The sequence below is a fragment of the Nothoprocta perdicaria genome, unplaced genomic scaffold (genome assembly GCF_003342845.1).
Source record: "Nothoprocta perdicaria isolate Ctin4 unplaced genomic scaffold, notPer1 scaffold_6, whole genome shotgun sequence".
Classification (NCBI taxonomy): Eukaryota; Metazoa; Chordata; class Aves; order Tinamiformes; family Tinamidae; genus Nothoprocta; species Nothoprocta perdicaria.
In genome coordinates, this window is record NW_020455865.1 from 1,813,621 (window position 1) to 1,829,614 (window position 15,994).

The following is a 15,994-nucleotide window of genomic DNA, read 5'->3' on the forward strand; positions in this document are numbered from 1 at the left end:
TTAAACTCTCACTGCTGCTGTTGGAGTGTAGCCACCCCTGTGAATTCTTGTTGACAACAGCAGCACGTGTTGTGCTCTTATCTTGAATCACAAAACAAAAAAAGCAAAATCCTCTTTGCCTGCCTTCTTGAAGAAGTAGAACAATGTTAGTTTATTATGGTCTCAAAAGCTTCTGATCTTTTTGAGGTAGGAAAAAAGTTAGACTACTTTAGACAATAAAAAGTATCCTTTCTGTGAACATGCGGTAGAAAGTATATTTTTAAAAAAGGCACAAAGATGGTACAGTCCTTTTCAGGGTGTTTTTGTTTCAAGAAACTTAAATTCTGCCTCTATTGCTTCCATTGAGCTTTTCCTCCCAGCAACACACATTTTTAGTCTTCATATATTCCATACAAGCTTTATTAAATATAATCAAAGCAAGGAGAGATCAGTATGACTGGTCATGATTGTTTTTGGTAATTATTGCACAGCTAATGGCTATTAAAATCACTGCCTTGTTAACGTGCATCCTGCAGGAGGAAGTAGCTCTTGAAGGCACTAGTCTTGCTCTATTAAAACAAAAAATCCCCRAACATCTCCCTTTTTCCTTAGACATCCACATCTGCCATTGCCCGCTGTAGAGGATCAACAGACCAGTAGTCATCATCCCAGCCCAGGAACCAGCCCGAGAAGGTGGGAGGCTCAAACCCTTGCTTGACGAGGGTGACTGGAGTCCTCTTATCCCGGCTCGCAGGATCAGTCTCAATGTACCGTTTAGCTGTAAATACAAAAGGAGAAGAAAAGTCCCATGAGACCAACTCTTACCAAGCAGCAGCTGAGAAACACCTAATTAGAACTAAACACCTGTAAGGGATAGATACAGTTTTAGACCTTGTCACGTGCAAGTTTCATGAAAGTATTTCTAGTGACCATTACAACTTAAGTAGTAAAATGTGTATGAAACCACCTCACTTATAATCAGAGAGTAAGAAAACAAAAAAAAAGGTTTATTTCAAAGTGGAAAATGTGATGGCATTACCAGATTTCAAGGCCTCAGTCTTTTCTTCTTCCTGGGCATCCTTTCCAATCCATACAAAGACCTACAAAAAAGTCACATGAATTGGTTCASTAAGAATTTATGTATCAAAGAAAGTGTAAGTTAGGCAAAGACTTGCTAAGCAAAGACAAACATGATACAAATGTAACTAGAGCTACGGCTAGCAAGCAAGAAGTTTTTCCGCTGCAGTTTATCTGCATTAAATACTAGATCTATGAACAAATTATACACTTGCTTAACATTAGGAAGAACAAGCTCATTTTTGAACATTTTTACATAGAAGGGATAAAACATTCATCATTGTAAGTTGCCTTTTGTCCRGTTATGAACAGCCTATTGAATCTTAACACAGTTATCAATTGCTTGCGTGCAGCCAGGACAGGACAGGGATGCTTCTGTTAACAATTCACAGTCAGTAGACACAAAAGTCTGTTTTCTTCAGCTTGTAAACTAACCAACCAAACCAACTAACCAAAAGAAGTGACAGAACACCAACTATTTTTCTCAAATCCAGGTTGCAAGTTCTCTTCAATGTCATTACAGAAGTGATTTGTTCTCAGGCCTGATGCAAAGATGCATTAACTTCAGCAGCTGTTGTAATTTGAGTCTCTAGAGCCAACTATTGCTTATTCCTTGCTTCCCTCTTCTTTGGGTAAGTGTGACATACCTGGTCCCATGTGTCAAGGATCATAACATCATCTGTAGCAAGGTCTTCTTGAATCAGATCTCCTGGAACTTCTTCAATCTGGAAAATAAGGCTAAAAGATGAGCACATACTCCAAGCACTATTTTACCTCAGCAGGAAAAATGTGATTCACACAGGTTCTAGCATCACCTTCTGTGAATCTCAGTCTTTCACTCATGCACAAGATATTTAATGCTGCCTCTTTTAACTTGAAAGATTTCTGGTCAAAATCAGAGGAGTTTGAATGCTAGTTGTTAATGAAGGGAAGACCAGTTTGATGGTGCAGAAAGCTGTGCAGTGCTGTTGAGCTAGCTGCTCTACAGAAAGGTGGTGCTGATGCCTTCCTTCTAGAGGAAGCACTGCACCAGAGGGCAGGGTGCAATTGCCCACTGGCTGACTGAGGAKCAGACTGGGGCCGGGTTTCTGCCAGCCTTGCCAGGTGGGTGGTGAGGTCAGGATCTATGCAGACACTCACAGTGAAGCGCCCGCTCTTGTTGGAGCACGCAAAGAGACGAGGCGGGTGAGCGTCCATCTTCTTGTCCTTCAGCCGGGGAGACGTACGGTAAGCGGTTTTACCACCCAAAGCTGCCCAGAAATTGTCTGTGAAAGGAAACAAAACACTGATGATCCAACTATACATGGGATGCAAAGTAGCAGTAGCCAAGTGGCTTGGATAGGACCTGAAGGCTCCTCACAGCAGAATTGTTCATGTCATGCAGTTCGCTCTTAGGAAGGGCCTGTAAGCATGAGTATGGTGTTAAGCATAATGAAGATAATTTGGAGGAGCTGTTCTGTGCCTATGTTCACATCTTGTTCTAAGAGAAAATATCCTTAAAACAGCCAGCAATGAAGTGCAGGGGTATGAAAATAATCTCCAAGTCAGCTGTGTTTTCCTCACCTGGCTCTCTGCCCTCAGCAATCTGTACTGGGCGAGCTCCCAGAATCTTCAGCAGCTCTTGTGCTCCTGATTTTTCAGCATTGCTGGCTCCTTGACCAACCCAAAGGTAAGCAGCTGAGGGAGTTTTCAGGACAAAGGCATCATTGGAGTTCAGCTCACTGGCAGAAGGATCCAACTGAAAAGAAAGAGCATTGCATGTGTCATGGGTAACCATCCTGTACACAGAGCTCATGATTTCAAAATAATAAATAGTTCCTATTGTTGATAAATTTCAAACAAGATATCCAGTGCAAGCATGTAAGATAGTGTATATTTGTCTGAGTAGTTAGCTAGGAATAATCATACAAGAAAAGTAAATGAATGTGTGTTCCTGTAATCTGCACATACATGTGACATATGGTAAGAATACTCAGAGCTGTCATTTTGCCAGGTCATAATGGTCATGATCTAAGAACTTGCTGGAAAGACCTTTGTAGAGCAATATCTCTGCCAGCAAGGCTGATAAATAGCTAATTGACATAATTTCCACTACATCAGCAAAGATATGTCATCATGAAGCTAGAAAATTAGGAAGTGAGTGCAGATATAAAGCAGTGCTCCTTGCCTCACGCATTGCTATTGACCTGGATTTTTTTTTTTTTTTTTTTTTTTTTTTTTTTTTTTTTTTTTGTGGTTTTGTTATTTTTTTTTTAAAGACACAGGGCAAAAGTTCTATTTGCCTATAATACTGCATACAGGGCACACATCTGCGTGTGTGAGTCTTAAGAGAAGAGGGCTTAAATATAATCAAAGCAACACTAAGAAACCAATGAAAGCATAGTGATTACCATTACTTTCAATGGGAAAAGGAGAAGCTCTTAACAGTTTATAGGTATTTTGAAGAGTGTTTCAGTTTATATCAGAAAGTAGAACTAGCCTTTGTTGTATTAAAAAAAGACGGCGTTCCTTCCAGCACCACACACACATCATAAGATTTGGGTCCCTCCCCACATACCTCTACTGCTCTGGTAGCTCCCGAGGTGCTGGATCGGACCTGGAACAGTCGTGTTTCTGCAGGTGCTGTCTGGCCTCCTTCCCGAGAGGTTCCACCCTTATAAACAATCAAGGGCTTTCCACCAAACATACTCATCAGATGAGGTGGCTCTTTTCCTTGCACTACTCGTTTCTAAAGAGAAAAAGAAAAAAAAARTTACTGTCATTTTTAAGTGGATGGAGAATAGCACAAGAAAGTCACATGCCTTTTCTCTCCCTCCCATTTTAAATTAAGAATAAAAATAGATATCTTAGTCAATTCCAGGAATTTGCAGTCTGCATCAATACAGCTSTCCCTGCAAAGGGGAACTAAATATACTCAAGTGTTTTCTCTCCTTTCTCTTAGCAAGTTCTGTTGGCTGACAACAATTTGCACTAATTGGTGTAAAACAGTGTTTGTTAATTCCTRAGCATTAGTAATACTAGGTCACAGAAGGCTCACAGCCACTTGTGAGATATACAAAAGTGATGCATTCCCGATTTATTGACATTGTTGTCATTTACCTGCACAGGGCTGCCCCCCAGCTCCTCATCCAGCTGTACAGTGAGGAATGCAGAGGTTGTAATTTCATCTTGGGTRGAATCAGCACCCTGCCTGAAAGACAAGGCAAAATTTTAGGATCTTATTTTCAATACTTTTTCCTTATACCTTACAGAGATCAAGTAAACAAAAGTAAGGAAAATCTTGATGTTACTAAAACCCTGCAGCCTTGTACTGCCTGGAAAGTAACCCTAGCTCCTCCTCTAATCACTATGTTACTGTAGATAGTGGATTTCTCCAGTATCTACAGTAACACAATGATTAGAGGAGAAGATAAGGTGGTTTTCCAGATAAAAAGCACAGATTCCTTARTATCATTGTAGCCATCTCACACTAGCACTTTTAACAAGAACTACACAGGCAGCCCCTACACAAGCTGCAATCCTCCTTTGTTTCAGTTACACAGCTTGCCTGGGCCCTTTGTGCTTGCTGAAGAGCACGGTTGGAAGACAACCACCACGAAACTACCTGCTGGAAGGTCCTTRTAAGGGGTATGGGCTGGAAACCAGTAGTCGCAAGCCATCAGCTGAGAGCAGAATGCTGTAAGTTAGGAACACCATTCTCAAAACAAAACAAAAAACCCCACAGAACTTTGTCCAAAGAAGAAAGTAACCAGTATTTAAGAAAGCTAATAATGCTAGCATAGTAACACCCCACATTGTGCTACTTGAAATACAATATCCCAGACGTTCAGCAGGGCCTTGTTTGCAAGAGAAAATTTCAAGGGTGCAATCTTATTCCCTGAGGATCCCTCATAAGTGAGTACCATCAGTGGTCCATCTTTGAAGAACTGGATTCTAACCCCAAGTGGGGCCTTGCCCCAGGAAAACCTCCTTACCATGTGTAGATAATCTGTCCCTGTTTTCCTGCATGCTGGTAGTTGTACAGGATAATATAGCTATCCCCGCCGTAGAACTGCCCGTACTTCGACGGATCCACGGGCACTTTTGCTGAGCCTTCTATTCTCCAGATCTAGGCAAGGAGCAGCAAAGGAGAGGAGCAGAAATACTGAGTGAAACGTGACAGCAGCAGCCCATGTTCCCCTACCTGCTTCAGCCTCCAAGACCTGACCTGCGGTCGTGTGGCACCACCTGCTGGTAAAACCGGCCCTTTCCACCCACCGACTACCACGAGCCTGCTCCCAGCCTGGAAGCCRGGCAAGCTCAGCTGTCCTGCTGTTAACTCCCAGACCTTGCCCACATGCATAATAGCAAACGCTGGGATAATGAGAGAAAGGAACACTGAGAAAAGTAAGTCTGCATCCACTCCTTCTGGTGAAGAATAATCCCAGGGTGGTTTTAGGGTTAAAGTATCAGTTCATCTACATAACCTGGCTGTAGGGCTCAAGAACTTGTTGGTGTTTCTGTTGTTAAAAATTATCCCACAGTATCTGACACTGTAACATTCAATTTGCTTACAAGTGATAACATATAAGCAGTGTGACTTGTCTTGGGAGTACTGTTAAATTCAGAGCACTCCCGGATCTGTTCTAACAACTACAACGTGGGTAAACCCAAGTGGTTCCCCAAGACATTGTTGCTTCTGTGCTTTCTCCCTGACACCCCTTTACCTGCTTCTTGCCAGAGCCGTCGTCCTCCATGCCGTGCTGGGCAGCCATGGCTTTGGAGGTGTGCAGAGTGGCCGCGTCAAAAGGAACCTTCTCAATCTTGGCAACGTGACCAGAAATGTAAGCCTGTCCCAGACCTTCTGTCTGGTCCTTGTCCCGCCAGTTCTTGAAGAATTGCTTAAACAAAGGTGTCTCACCAGTCTCAGGGAGGACTTGGACCTGAAACGAATGAGACAACCTCTCAGGAACAGCCTTGCCCCACATCATACAAGGTTCCAACTCTGGCTGTGCCTTGCTGTAGCATAAACTCAGGTTTCAGGCTGGCAGAGAATTGTCTGGAACACTTCCAGAAGATACAATGATGAAGTGTTTGGTACCAAGAAGCTCAAGTAACAGCAATGCCAAAGTGACAGGTTGTAAACACACCAAATGAGGCGTGCAGGTCCTACTGGGGCCATGACTGCAGACACAGCAACCCACAATTCCTCCAGTGGATCTTAYCTTACCCAGTAAATCTTTACACACAGAAAAGATGCATCTCAAACTGAATGGTATCTGCTGCTTGTGATCCCCACTTTGAAGGGATCTTTTGCTCCAAGATAGTGTTACTCAATCATTCCTAAGCCTTTCTGTAACTACACCTGAAATGTCTACACTACTGCAATCAAAAACATGGATCTCAGAGTATGCTATGGGATGCAGACTCTGTCCACGGTGAGTTCTGGACAAGAGGAGTTAGCTCTTAGAATCAATATCCCAAGAATAGATGTTCTCTTCCAACCTCAACCATTCTACAAAATGCTGTTCTAAAGTCAGTGTTAGCCCAGGAGCTTTACTGTTTAAAATGACCTTGCAAGGGAGCAGATCTCCCAAAAGAGGAGCTGCTTGAAGGGCTGCTGGAGATGCATCACAGTACCTGTGTTCTTCACTAAGTGGCCTATATGGCAAAAAAGTATCTTTAGTGGCATTTGGGGGTTGGTCTGCATTTCCTTACCTGGGTATGTTTGGGATAGCCCATCTTTTCAATGAACTCTGAAGCAGTTTTCAGGGCTGCCTTTTTCTCTTCAGTGTTGGCACTCTTCCCTTTAATAAAAGCAGAGAGAAAAGGGTCAACTCTTAAAAAGTTCTGTGTATCCAGGAAGGAAGTATCCCAGGCACTTCTAGCTGCTGCTAGGGACGAAGGGTTGTGCCTTTCAGCTAGAAGATGATTCCAAGTAGCAAATGACAATGTATTACTGGGATACCCATCTATGATGGCCATGACAGCACAACTGCCTTTCTGCTCATGACATAAATTTAATTTCTTCACCCCAGGGAAGCAGAAAGTATTTTGGAGATCGTTAATGCTGTCTGTACTTAGAAAAGCAGCAGCAACATCATCACCATCAAATACACTCTCCCCTACCCTGCTTGAGGGAAATGGGGATCAGTGACTGCATTTTGACCCTATGCATACAGAATCACCTTCCCCTCCCTTCTCTGTGCTACCTTTCCAAACAAAGATCTTTCCATCTGTGCCATGGTCCAGAATGAAGCAGTCGTCTGTGTTCAGGGCTGCCTGGGAGAAGGGGTTCTCATCTGCCACCAGAGAGACTACCATGTTCCCTGCTCCATTGGAGACCTGCAATAACACAGTACAGAGATTAGATGAGGCATCACCTGTCACCCTCCCTCCACACTGATCACCCAAAACTCAGGGAGAAGGAAAATCAACTTGAATGCACTGGCTGCTCTGAGCACTATTGTTTTCCAAACAGGATGTCTTTCACACAGCAACATTATGACAAAAACAGAACATCTACTATGGAGTTTTCAAGAACTTCTAGCAAAGCAGATATTTCTGGGACCAGTGTGAGTAACCAAGGCTCATATATAAATGTTAGTAAGAAACTAACAGCAGAACTAGGCTGAAACAGGATTCAGATCAGCTCCATTCCTGCTCCATCTTACTGTGCAAGGATCACCATCCTCTGCAAGGTTATTTATCAGGGTCCATCTGTTCCTTGTTACCTTATAGAGCTTGGCCAGCTTTCTATTGGCTGTATCAGTTTGGGTTTCATCAGAAGCTCCCTGCGGCAAACTGGGCTTTGGTCCCAGAACCTGTGTGAGAGAGAAACATTGCTAGCTGATCCACAAGAATCTCTGTTCCCCAGATGCTCCAACCACAAGAAACATGTGGAAGGAACTTTCTTTCATATCAACAGCAGGAAAAATAACACACACCGATCTCCTAATGATGCAGAGGCCCAAGTTTGACTATTAATTGAGCATATTTATGTTACTTACACTTGATACGTAAAGATAACCTCTACCGAGCCTGTCTATCCCTCCCAATCACTCTTCCACATATCACCCTTCTCATGCCAGCATGAAAAATGGATAAAGAAAATAACCTGAAGCATTTCCTCTCGCTCCGATCCATCCTCTACAACATAGACTTTGGCTCGGCCGTTCCGTTCGTTGTCCCGAATTCCCTTGGCCAGCACAGTGGCCTTCAGCCGTTCATGGCGGTTGCTCTTGGGGCCACACCACTGATAGATGTCCTGGAGGGAGACAGAGACCATTCAGCTGCCAAGTGTYAGAGCCTAACAATCCCCAAACTGCAGAGGCTGGCTGCACGGCCAGGCCTGAAAGATGTTAAATACTGGGTAAACAATGTGGTAGAATGCTCAGCACTTGACATCACTTCAGTTTTTCTTCACATACTGATTTAATCAGAGCTCTCTCCCAGCSCAGGTCATTAAACCTTACATGGTACTTACACTACCAAGGTCAAGGATGAAACAGTCTCCAGTGTTGAAGCTCTCCCAGGTCACAGGGACCTCAGTTGCTCGGACTGTTCGCTTGCCTTTGACTTGAAGAAGTCTCTGGACAGTTACTTCATTGGGAACCACATGCCTGAAGCCAGAAGCCACACCACCAGCCTAAGGAAAGAAGAAGAATATATATTCATACTTATGCTTTACTCTAGAAAGAACTGAAAATCCTACAAACTTGCCCTCTGTAAGCAGTTTTTGCCTCTCTCTGGAAAGAGAGTCACCTCTGGTAGCTTCCATCACTCTGCAAATTCCTGTGCCATGTATTAAAGAGATACTTGAAAACCTTTTGCCAATTTAGGCAACAGGACTAATTTCAATTACTCCCTCCAAATCACTATATGCAATTACTTTGCAAGAATCTGACTTGATATCACATTCCTTGTGCCACTGCACTTCTAATAAACAAAACTACGCTTAACTATAAATTCTCTTCCATTTTACTGTGGTGGATTGAAAAAATAATTCCCACAGCTATTCATTTTTACCAAAATACTATGAATGCGAAGGAGGTGGGCTGACCAAAGACAGAGAGACTGGAATGGTCAGACTCTGCTAGGTAAGCTGGGAGAAATTATTAAATTAGTGGGTAGGCGTTTCCCATTAACTCAGATTGCTGTTTCTTAAATTATTTCCAGACATCTTGAGACTGTTCTTTCTTCTGCTTCTCAAAGGAAAACAAAACCCTGATTTCTAAAATTTCCTGGGGCTTTATTAGTATATTATTAATTTAGCCAAAGCTTTCCCCTGGGGATCTGTTGTTCTCCACCCAGTCAGTTCTAACTCATTAAAAACATCTGGTAAAGACTGCTGGGTTTTCTTGTTTGTTTGTTTGTTTTGGCAACTACCAAAACAGCAATTCTTCTCCTGAGAAGCGGACAGAAAGTCATTTCTTGCAGACTTGATTCAGCCTGGCAGGCTAAAGACCCAACGATTGCCTACCTTGTACTTGATGCCGGATTTGAAGTATCCCAGGAAAGTTGAGGACTCGTGGCCTTGCACTTCTCGATGCTGGACAGCCTTCCCTTGAAGGTAGTCATCCATCTGCACAGTGAATATGGCAGCTGCCCCACGCTCATCTTGAGAGCTTTCATCTCCTAAGAAAAAAAAAGGCAACAGCTTGGAGACGACATGAGGTTTCAGCCTCAGTGCTCAACCATACAAAAGTATTAGGGAGAAAGGAGATTTCTGGAAAGGTTAGTTTCCAGAAGGGTCTCCAGAACAGCCATATCCAGAAGGCCAGTTAGCCGGTCTAAACTTCAGATAAAAAATCCACTCTCAGCCAGGAAGATAATTGCTGACTACTGATCTATCAATGGAAAGATTTCAGTAGTCCCTTTTATCTGAGACCTCATGTTCTCTATGGACCTGACAGAGTCTCTGTAAAATAGGGACTTCTGTCACCTTGACAAGAAAAGCACTTCCTTCAGTGACACAATGCTGCACTTAGGATTGCAGAAACCACTTCAAATATCTAAGGAGAACAGCACCATATTGACATAAAATTACATTATCTCTGCAGTCTCTTATTTCTTTTGGCAACCCTCAGCAGGCAATGCTAGACTAGTGAGAGAAACAGAGCTCACTTTGGGTTCCAGGTTCCCTCAGGGAACTCCCATCAGACCTTACCTAACCAGAAATGCAAGTCGTACTGGAGGTTCCCACTCCGCTGTTTGATGGTGTTCAGCACAAGATAGGAATCTCCTGTGAAGAAGTCTCCATACAGATTTTTTGGCACTGGTACCAAATCAAATTTCTCAATCCTCCAGATTTGAAGGCCAGGTTCCTTCCCAGCCTTCAAAAACTCGGCGTGCTCCACCATGCTGACAGGCTAGAGGTAAGACAGAGAACATTTTTGAGCAGGCACAGCACCCAGGAAGCCCTTGTTTACATTATACTGCCTCTGATCTCTTAACTGCTGCTCCAGACAACAAGTGGAAAGTTTCCTATTTTACTTGCACAGAAATTTGCAAAATCTCTCGATTCAACTTTGCTCCCTGACTTTCTCCTTCCAAGATTTTCTTTTCTACGCTCCTTGTCAGTAAGTGTTCCTCTATTGATTTTACTCTGTATAACACTTTCTTTCTTTACTAATCTATAGGTTTTTAATGTGGCATATAAAGGACAATTTCCCTTACYGACTCTTCTCTAAACACTGCATGATTTCCAAGAATCTAAGAAATAAACACTTTAACTATATATGTTATCTACCCAGCACTATCGTTAACTAATGTTTCCTAAAACCCAGATGATCTTATCAGTCTCCAGAAAATGCTGTGAATATCAGCAAGGGGTTAAACAAACATATTTCTCCTAACTCTTCTGTTTCTAATCCTGGGAGATGTTCTACATAACTTCAACATAACTGTTCTCTTCTGGGATTGTAGGAATTACACAAATATAAATAGCATCCTGTCTTAAAGAACATCATAATATTGGTTTAAAATCTGTATTTACGTACTGATGTGACATATTAACAATATCTATTATTTTAACAAATATCAAGAGCAGTTTTATACAAGAATACTTTAAAAAGATTTCCATCTGGTAACACCAAAAAGAAATAAAAYACTTCTGTAGTACTGGCAAAAGGAGTTTGTCCACATATTATAGCATGCCGTTGAGTCATATCAGATAATAGGAAGAAAACAATTAAAATGTTATAGTAGAAGCATCCAATATTTTGAAAAGAAGATAGTTCATAGTAGGTGATGGACAGAAGTACAATATGCTCAGCTTTCAAGGCAGAAATAAAGAATGTTACAAACTAGAAAGCAAAACAGCAAGTTAGCTACCAAACTGGTCTCTAAATTGAAATCAGATATCAAATAGATAAAGATGGAAAACAATGAACTTACTGTTTTTCTGACAGCCTGACTTAATTTCTCCCAAATTCCCATCACAAATTTGGACAAAYTCCTCACAAAGAGTAAGAAAGAAGTGCGACTCTTACAAGTAATTGAAAAACAAAAGTTTTTCAACTTTTAATTGTGATGTTATTCACTTACCACAGCTGAGAGCACAACAGCTGCTGTAACAATATATCCCAGCCCTGCAACAGACACGGAGCTAACGCAGTTCAGCTTCAGAGCCATCGTGCAAAAAATGGTGAGAAATATGTAATTGAAGTCTTGTTTGCACTTCAATTTAAATAGCATTTCTAACAGCAAAGGGGCTTCTCCCGTCGGCGGGAGCTGCAGGGAGCCCTTCCCACCSTCTCTCGCTGTTGGGGAGGATGCACTGCAGGAACCAGCCTTTTATCACTGCACGCCCAGCCACCCCCGCGGCCGTGCGGGGCGTAAGTGTTTGTGCACACGGTTCTCTTGGAAGCCTCAGATACCAACTGTGCCTTTTACAGACGCTTAATCCCGCCAGGCAATAATTCCGGACAATATGCTATCCATTACAGCCGACAGTGCAATTATGTTCAAACAAGCCAAACATCTAGTCATAAGGCAAATAAACAGAGGGAGAACTTACAAGACATCAGCAACAGAGGCAACATTTTATCAGCTGAAARCTGCAAATAAGTGGAAAATTGATGAGATGCAGATGAACAGAAAGACTGTTCCAGACGGAAAGAAATGTAGAGAAAAGGAGTTTGGCAATGAGAAAAAGAATAGAGAAGAACTAAAAGGATACAATAATACACTATGATCTATACAATATAATCTGAGGCTGGAAGGAATATACCCTCACCTCTCTGAATTTAACAGGAGCAGCAAGAAGCAAACTTGGTGTGTTCTGTGTGCATCTGACACATGGATATACCATCTCCACACAAAATTGTATCAGAATGTAGGAGTTTGGGACAGAYCAATGTGTTTTAACTCATGGGTTACCACGAGAGCCTTAGTAAGATACTAGGTAGGTGAGAGCACAAGAGATAATTTGGTAATTTTACAGCACAACGTTAGCAAGGCTGCAGAAGAGCTTGTGACATGACTAGCAGGAATGGAATCTGCTCAGTTCCATGGAATTGTGGCTTATAGCAGCATGCTGATGATCTACCACAAGCAAGAGAGCCAGAGAAGAGCTTGCTCTGCCCAATCTCCATGTGCTCCAGCAAGWGAATCTACCCCATTTCCCTAGGGTTTGAAGTAAACTGTGCAGAACAAGTTCTATACCACATCCCTGTGGCACCTCATGACCACTTACACTCCTCCCAGGCAATGGAATTGCTCCTGGAGGTGCAAGCAGCAGGAGTCAGCAGTGCCACATCTGCCAAATGCTGACCAAGAGACCCCCAAGGCTCGGGTCACGTTTGCTCTATGGAATGACTCTCTGTGTATGCCAGAAATCCAGGTGGAAGTACCAGGAGAAATGTGACTAACACCTACATGTCTCTGAAGTGCTGGTTACACTTCTGCTCTTAACACACAGTGAAAGGAGTTATGTACAGGCTGAGCTCCCTGCTTCCAGAATCTCTCAAAAGATGCTTAAATAAGTAACCAAATCCTTCACCTGCTTAAGACCATAGCAAAGATTCCATGAAGGAAAGAGCAGACTCCTTTTTCCTCTGTGCTTTCTTCTCTCTCCATAAGATATTTCTACTTTCTTTCTTTGTCTCTCACTAGAACATACTGTTTCTTTCTCTGTTGTCCCAGCTCATGCATTTTGAAATTTCATCTTGGCAAATTGTTCTCGTTAATGTACCTCTGACAAATTTCATTGCAAGTTCTCAGACTGCAAATTAATAATAACAAACAATGTCTCTGTGTTACTGGTATTTCTGATCTCCGTGAAGGAAGTTCAGTGTCTCAGAGGTCTGGAAAGCAGTAAAAAATTTTGGAACTCTAACTGCACACTGGGTCAGTCTATCAGCCTTCGGAAATCAGCTGTGAATGACTTCTGCAGCTGCAGTATTCCCAAACCAAGACCCCTGGATTGCAAAACATTGTAAAGAGATGGGTCTCTTCCAAATGGAAAAATACTTTGGACTTTTTATTAATAAATATCTGCATAGTGCCAAACTTTGAAAAAATCACTGGGAAGTGGTGAAGAATAATCCTCCCTATCAGCATTGCACTTTAGGGCAGCTTCAAGTCACAGACACATGCTCATAAGCATTTATGACATTTTGGGGAAAAAAAAAAGAAAGGACTTGGCCTGCYAATTACCTTGGTATTTTTAAGTTTCACCTTCATTTGAAGCTTACAACATCCATTAGTTGCAAAATGTAAATAAAGGCAAAAGAAGGAAATAGGCCTATAACAAATACGTAGTATATGATGTTCTTTGATAAAGGTTCAGCTAAATTGTGTCAGGAGGGAGGAAGTGGAACATACTCCCACAGCTGGGATGGTCCATTACTGCTGTCAGCAAAAGTATTGTTAAATCAAGGCACAGAAACCTGGGCTCTGGATTAATAGTATCTGCTAGATGTGATTACAAAAAACATACTGAAAAGGTTGTCCTGTTGGAGATCACGGGGAAAAAGGCAAATTTCAAGCTGATGTTAATAGAACTGTTGAGCTTAGTCATAGAAATGGTGCTATGCAGAGCCAACATCTTATGCAAAGGAAATTTACTCAAGGGGAGAAAAAAAGAAAAAGGCTTGGAAAACAGGATTTCAGCGCAGATGGATCATCTGAGAGAAACTTGGCTGCATAGCACTAAAACCAAGAATTTAAGGGAAAAAAAAGCCAATGTTTTGAGTAAGCAATGGAAAGCAACAATTTATTATGGTATCCAGATGTGTGGTTAATGTGCTCATGACAAGCTGATCTGAAAACACCTTATAAAGGCCATCAGGCTGTAGGACTAATTACAGGGACACATCCTCTACACAATACACCAGACAAGAGATATGAGGGAAGCTTATGATGKGCAAAGGACTCTGGTTGTCTCATAGGCCAACAGCAGAATTTAAATATTGCATTTTCAAGCAAGTGCTAATGATCCTCCAGAGGCTGGGAAGCTGCTTGCTTCAGAGAAAAGGCCAAAAGGTTSAGAGAGCCTTTCTGCTCTCTGGCCTCCCTGCTCAGCCAACGCAGTACTGCTGCCTTGCTGCAGATCTTCCCTGTCACGCTGCTTTTTAAAGCCCTGACAGGAGCTACAGCAGATGCTTCCACTGTCTCCTGTCTGAGACTTAGCAGTTTCATCTCCCAGTACCCAGTCCAAAATATCTTTCTTGCTTCCAGCCTGCCAAATGTAATTAACATTTCTCCTTCCCTTCTTCCTTAAGTATTTCCACTTAGGTGCTTYATATTTACCTGTCTGGCTGTGCCTTCTGCTCTCCTGTCACAGAGCACTCTACACAGGGCCTGTATTTCCCCTCATTAACTGCTATCAGGACTTCCACCTTCTGTCTTTTCTCTCAATTTGGTTTTGAAAGTCACTTAGAAGGAAAAATTCATGTCTAGCTCTCAGCTATACTCTCACACCTTTGCACTATCACCTAATGCTCCTAATAATGCCACCTAAAGTCCCTTTTAAGGGGCCAATATCATCCAATACTGATAGAAGAGAAAAATGTTCCCTCTCTCAGGAGCCTTCCTGCTCAACCTCAAGCATCCAGGGCAGCTTAGCAAAGCTGAAGGAATGCAACATCCTACGAAAACATCCTCAGATTTCTGACACTGCCAGAGCTTTTCAGACTAAAAAATGTACTAAATAGTAATGATATTTTAACTTTCTTTTTATTTTAAAATACACTAAAGCAAGATTAGCACACTGTAATGGGTATAAATATTTATTAGCCAGTTTGTCTGGGTGACAACAAATACAAGCATAGAGGGCTTTCCTTATGACACTTTGGACTCTGATGTCTCTAAGGTACAAAGAGAATATATGTATTTTAACCCATCCTATGAAACTTCTGCACACTTTTTCTGGATACTTACTGAAGATGTGCAGTTGTAGAAGAGGAGGTTATCAGGAAAGCTTGGCTGAATAAAAYGAGTGTGTAAAATAAATGCTTGTAGGACAGAACACCATATGGTTGTTCTCATTTGATTCGAGTATCCTTAGTTCAGGATAGGTTCAGTTAATTTGTCTTAACTTGCTACATAAACAAAGCCCACACAGGAGGGTCTGCAGCCAATCTACTATTACACCACAGAGTCTCTAGAACACCTGCTGCTCCTGTTCTCCTGGAACCACTTCTGGACCACAGAAGGTACAGTTATTATTTTAATATATTATACTTACAGAGTATCAAAAAAACTTTTCCAAATAAAGACTGAATTTCTAAAATACAGACTTCTCTACCTCATGTCCCCTCACCCACAGCACCAGGAGTGCTTGGGTGTCAGCTCCAGTGCCCAGAACAAACTTTCCTCCTTGCTCTACCACTGATAATGTGCAGTCCCTGTCTGCCAAAAATTGAAGCAATCCGTATTTTACAGACAAAGGAATTATGTATATCCTCAGGAAAAAAAAAAACAGACTCCATTGTCTGGTAGTATTCAAGACGTC

General features: G+C 42.1%; 1 protein-coding gene across 1 annotated transcript; it reads right to left on the reverse strand.

Moving 5' to 3' along the window:
• Positions 1–336: 336 nt before the first annotated feature.
• GSN (gelsolin) lies at positions 337–11,790 on the reverse strand. The gene is made up of 17 exons (XM_026049574.1): positions 11,584–11,790; positions 10,205–10,406; positions 9,518–9,672; positions 8,522–8,683; positions 8,153–8,302; positions 7,770–7,859; positions 7,248–7,380; positions 6,754–6,842; positions 5,763–5,978; positions 5,031–5,164; positions 4,156–4,246; positions 3,614–3,784; positions 2,620–2,794; positions 2,197–2,321; positions 1,704–1,781; positions 1,019–1,079; positions 337–757 (listed from the first exon to the last, which is right to left on the reverse strand). The coding sequence occupies exons 1-17, from the start codon at positions 11,731–11,733 to the stop codon at positions 588–590; spliced, it is 2,352 nt and encodes a 783-aa protein (XP_025905359.1). The 5' UTR covers positions 11,734–11,790; the 3' UTR covers positions 337–587.
• Positions 11,791–15,994: the final 4,204 nt, after the last annotated feature.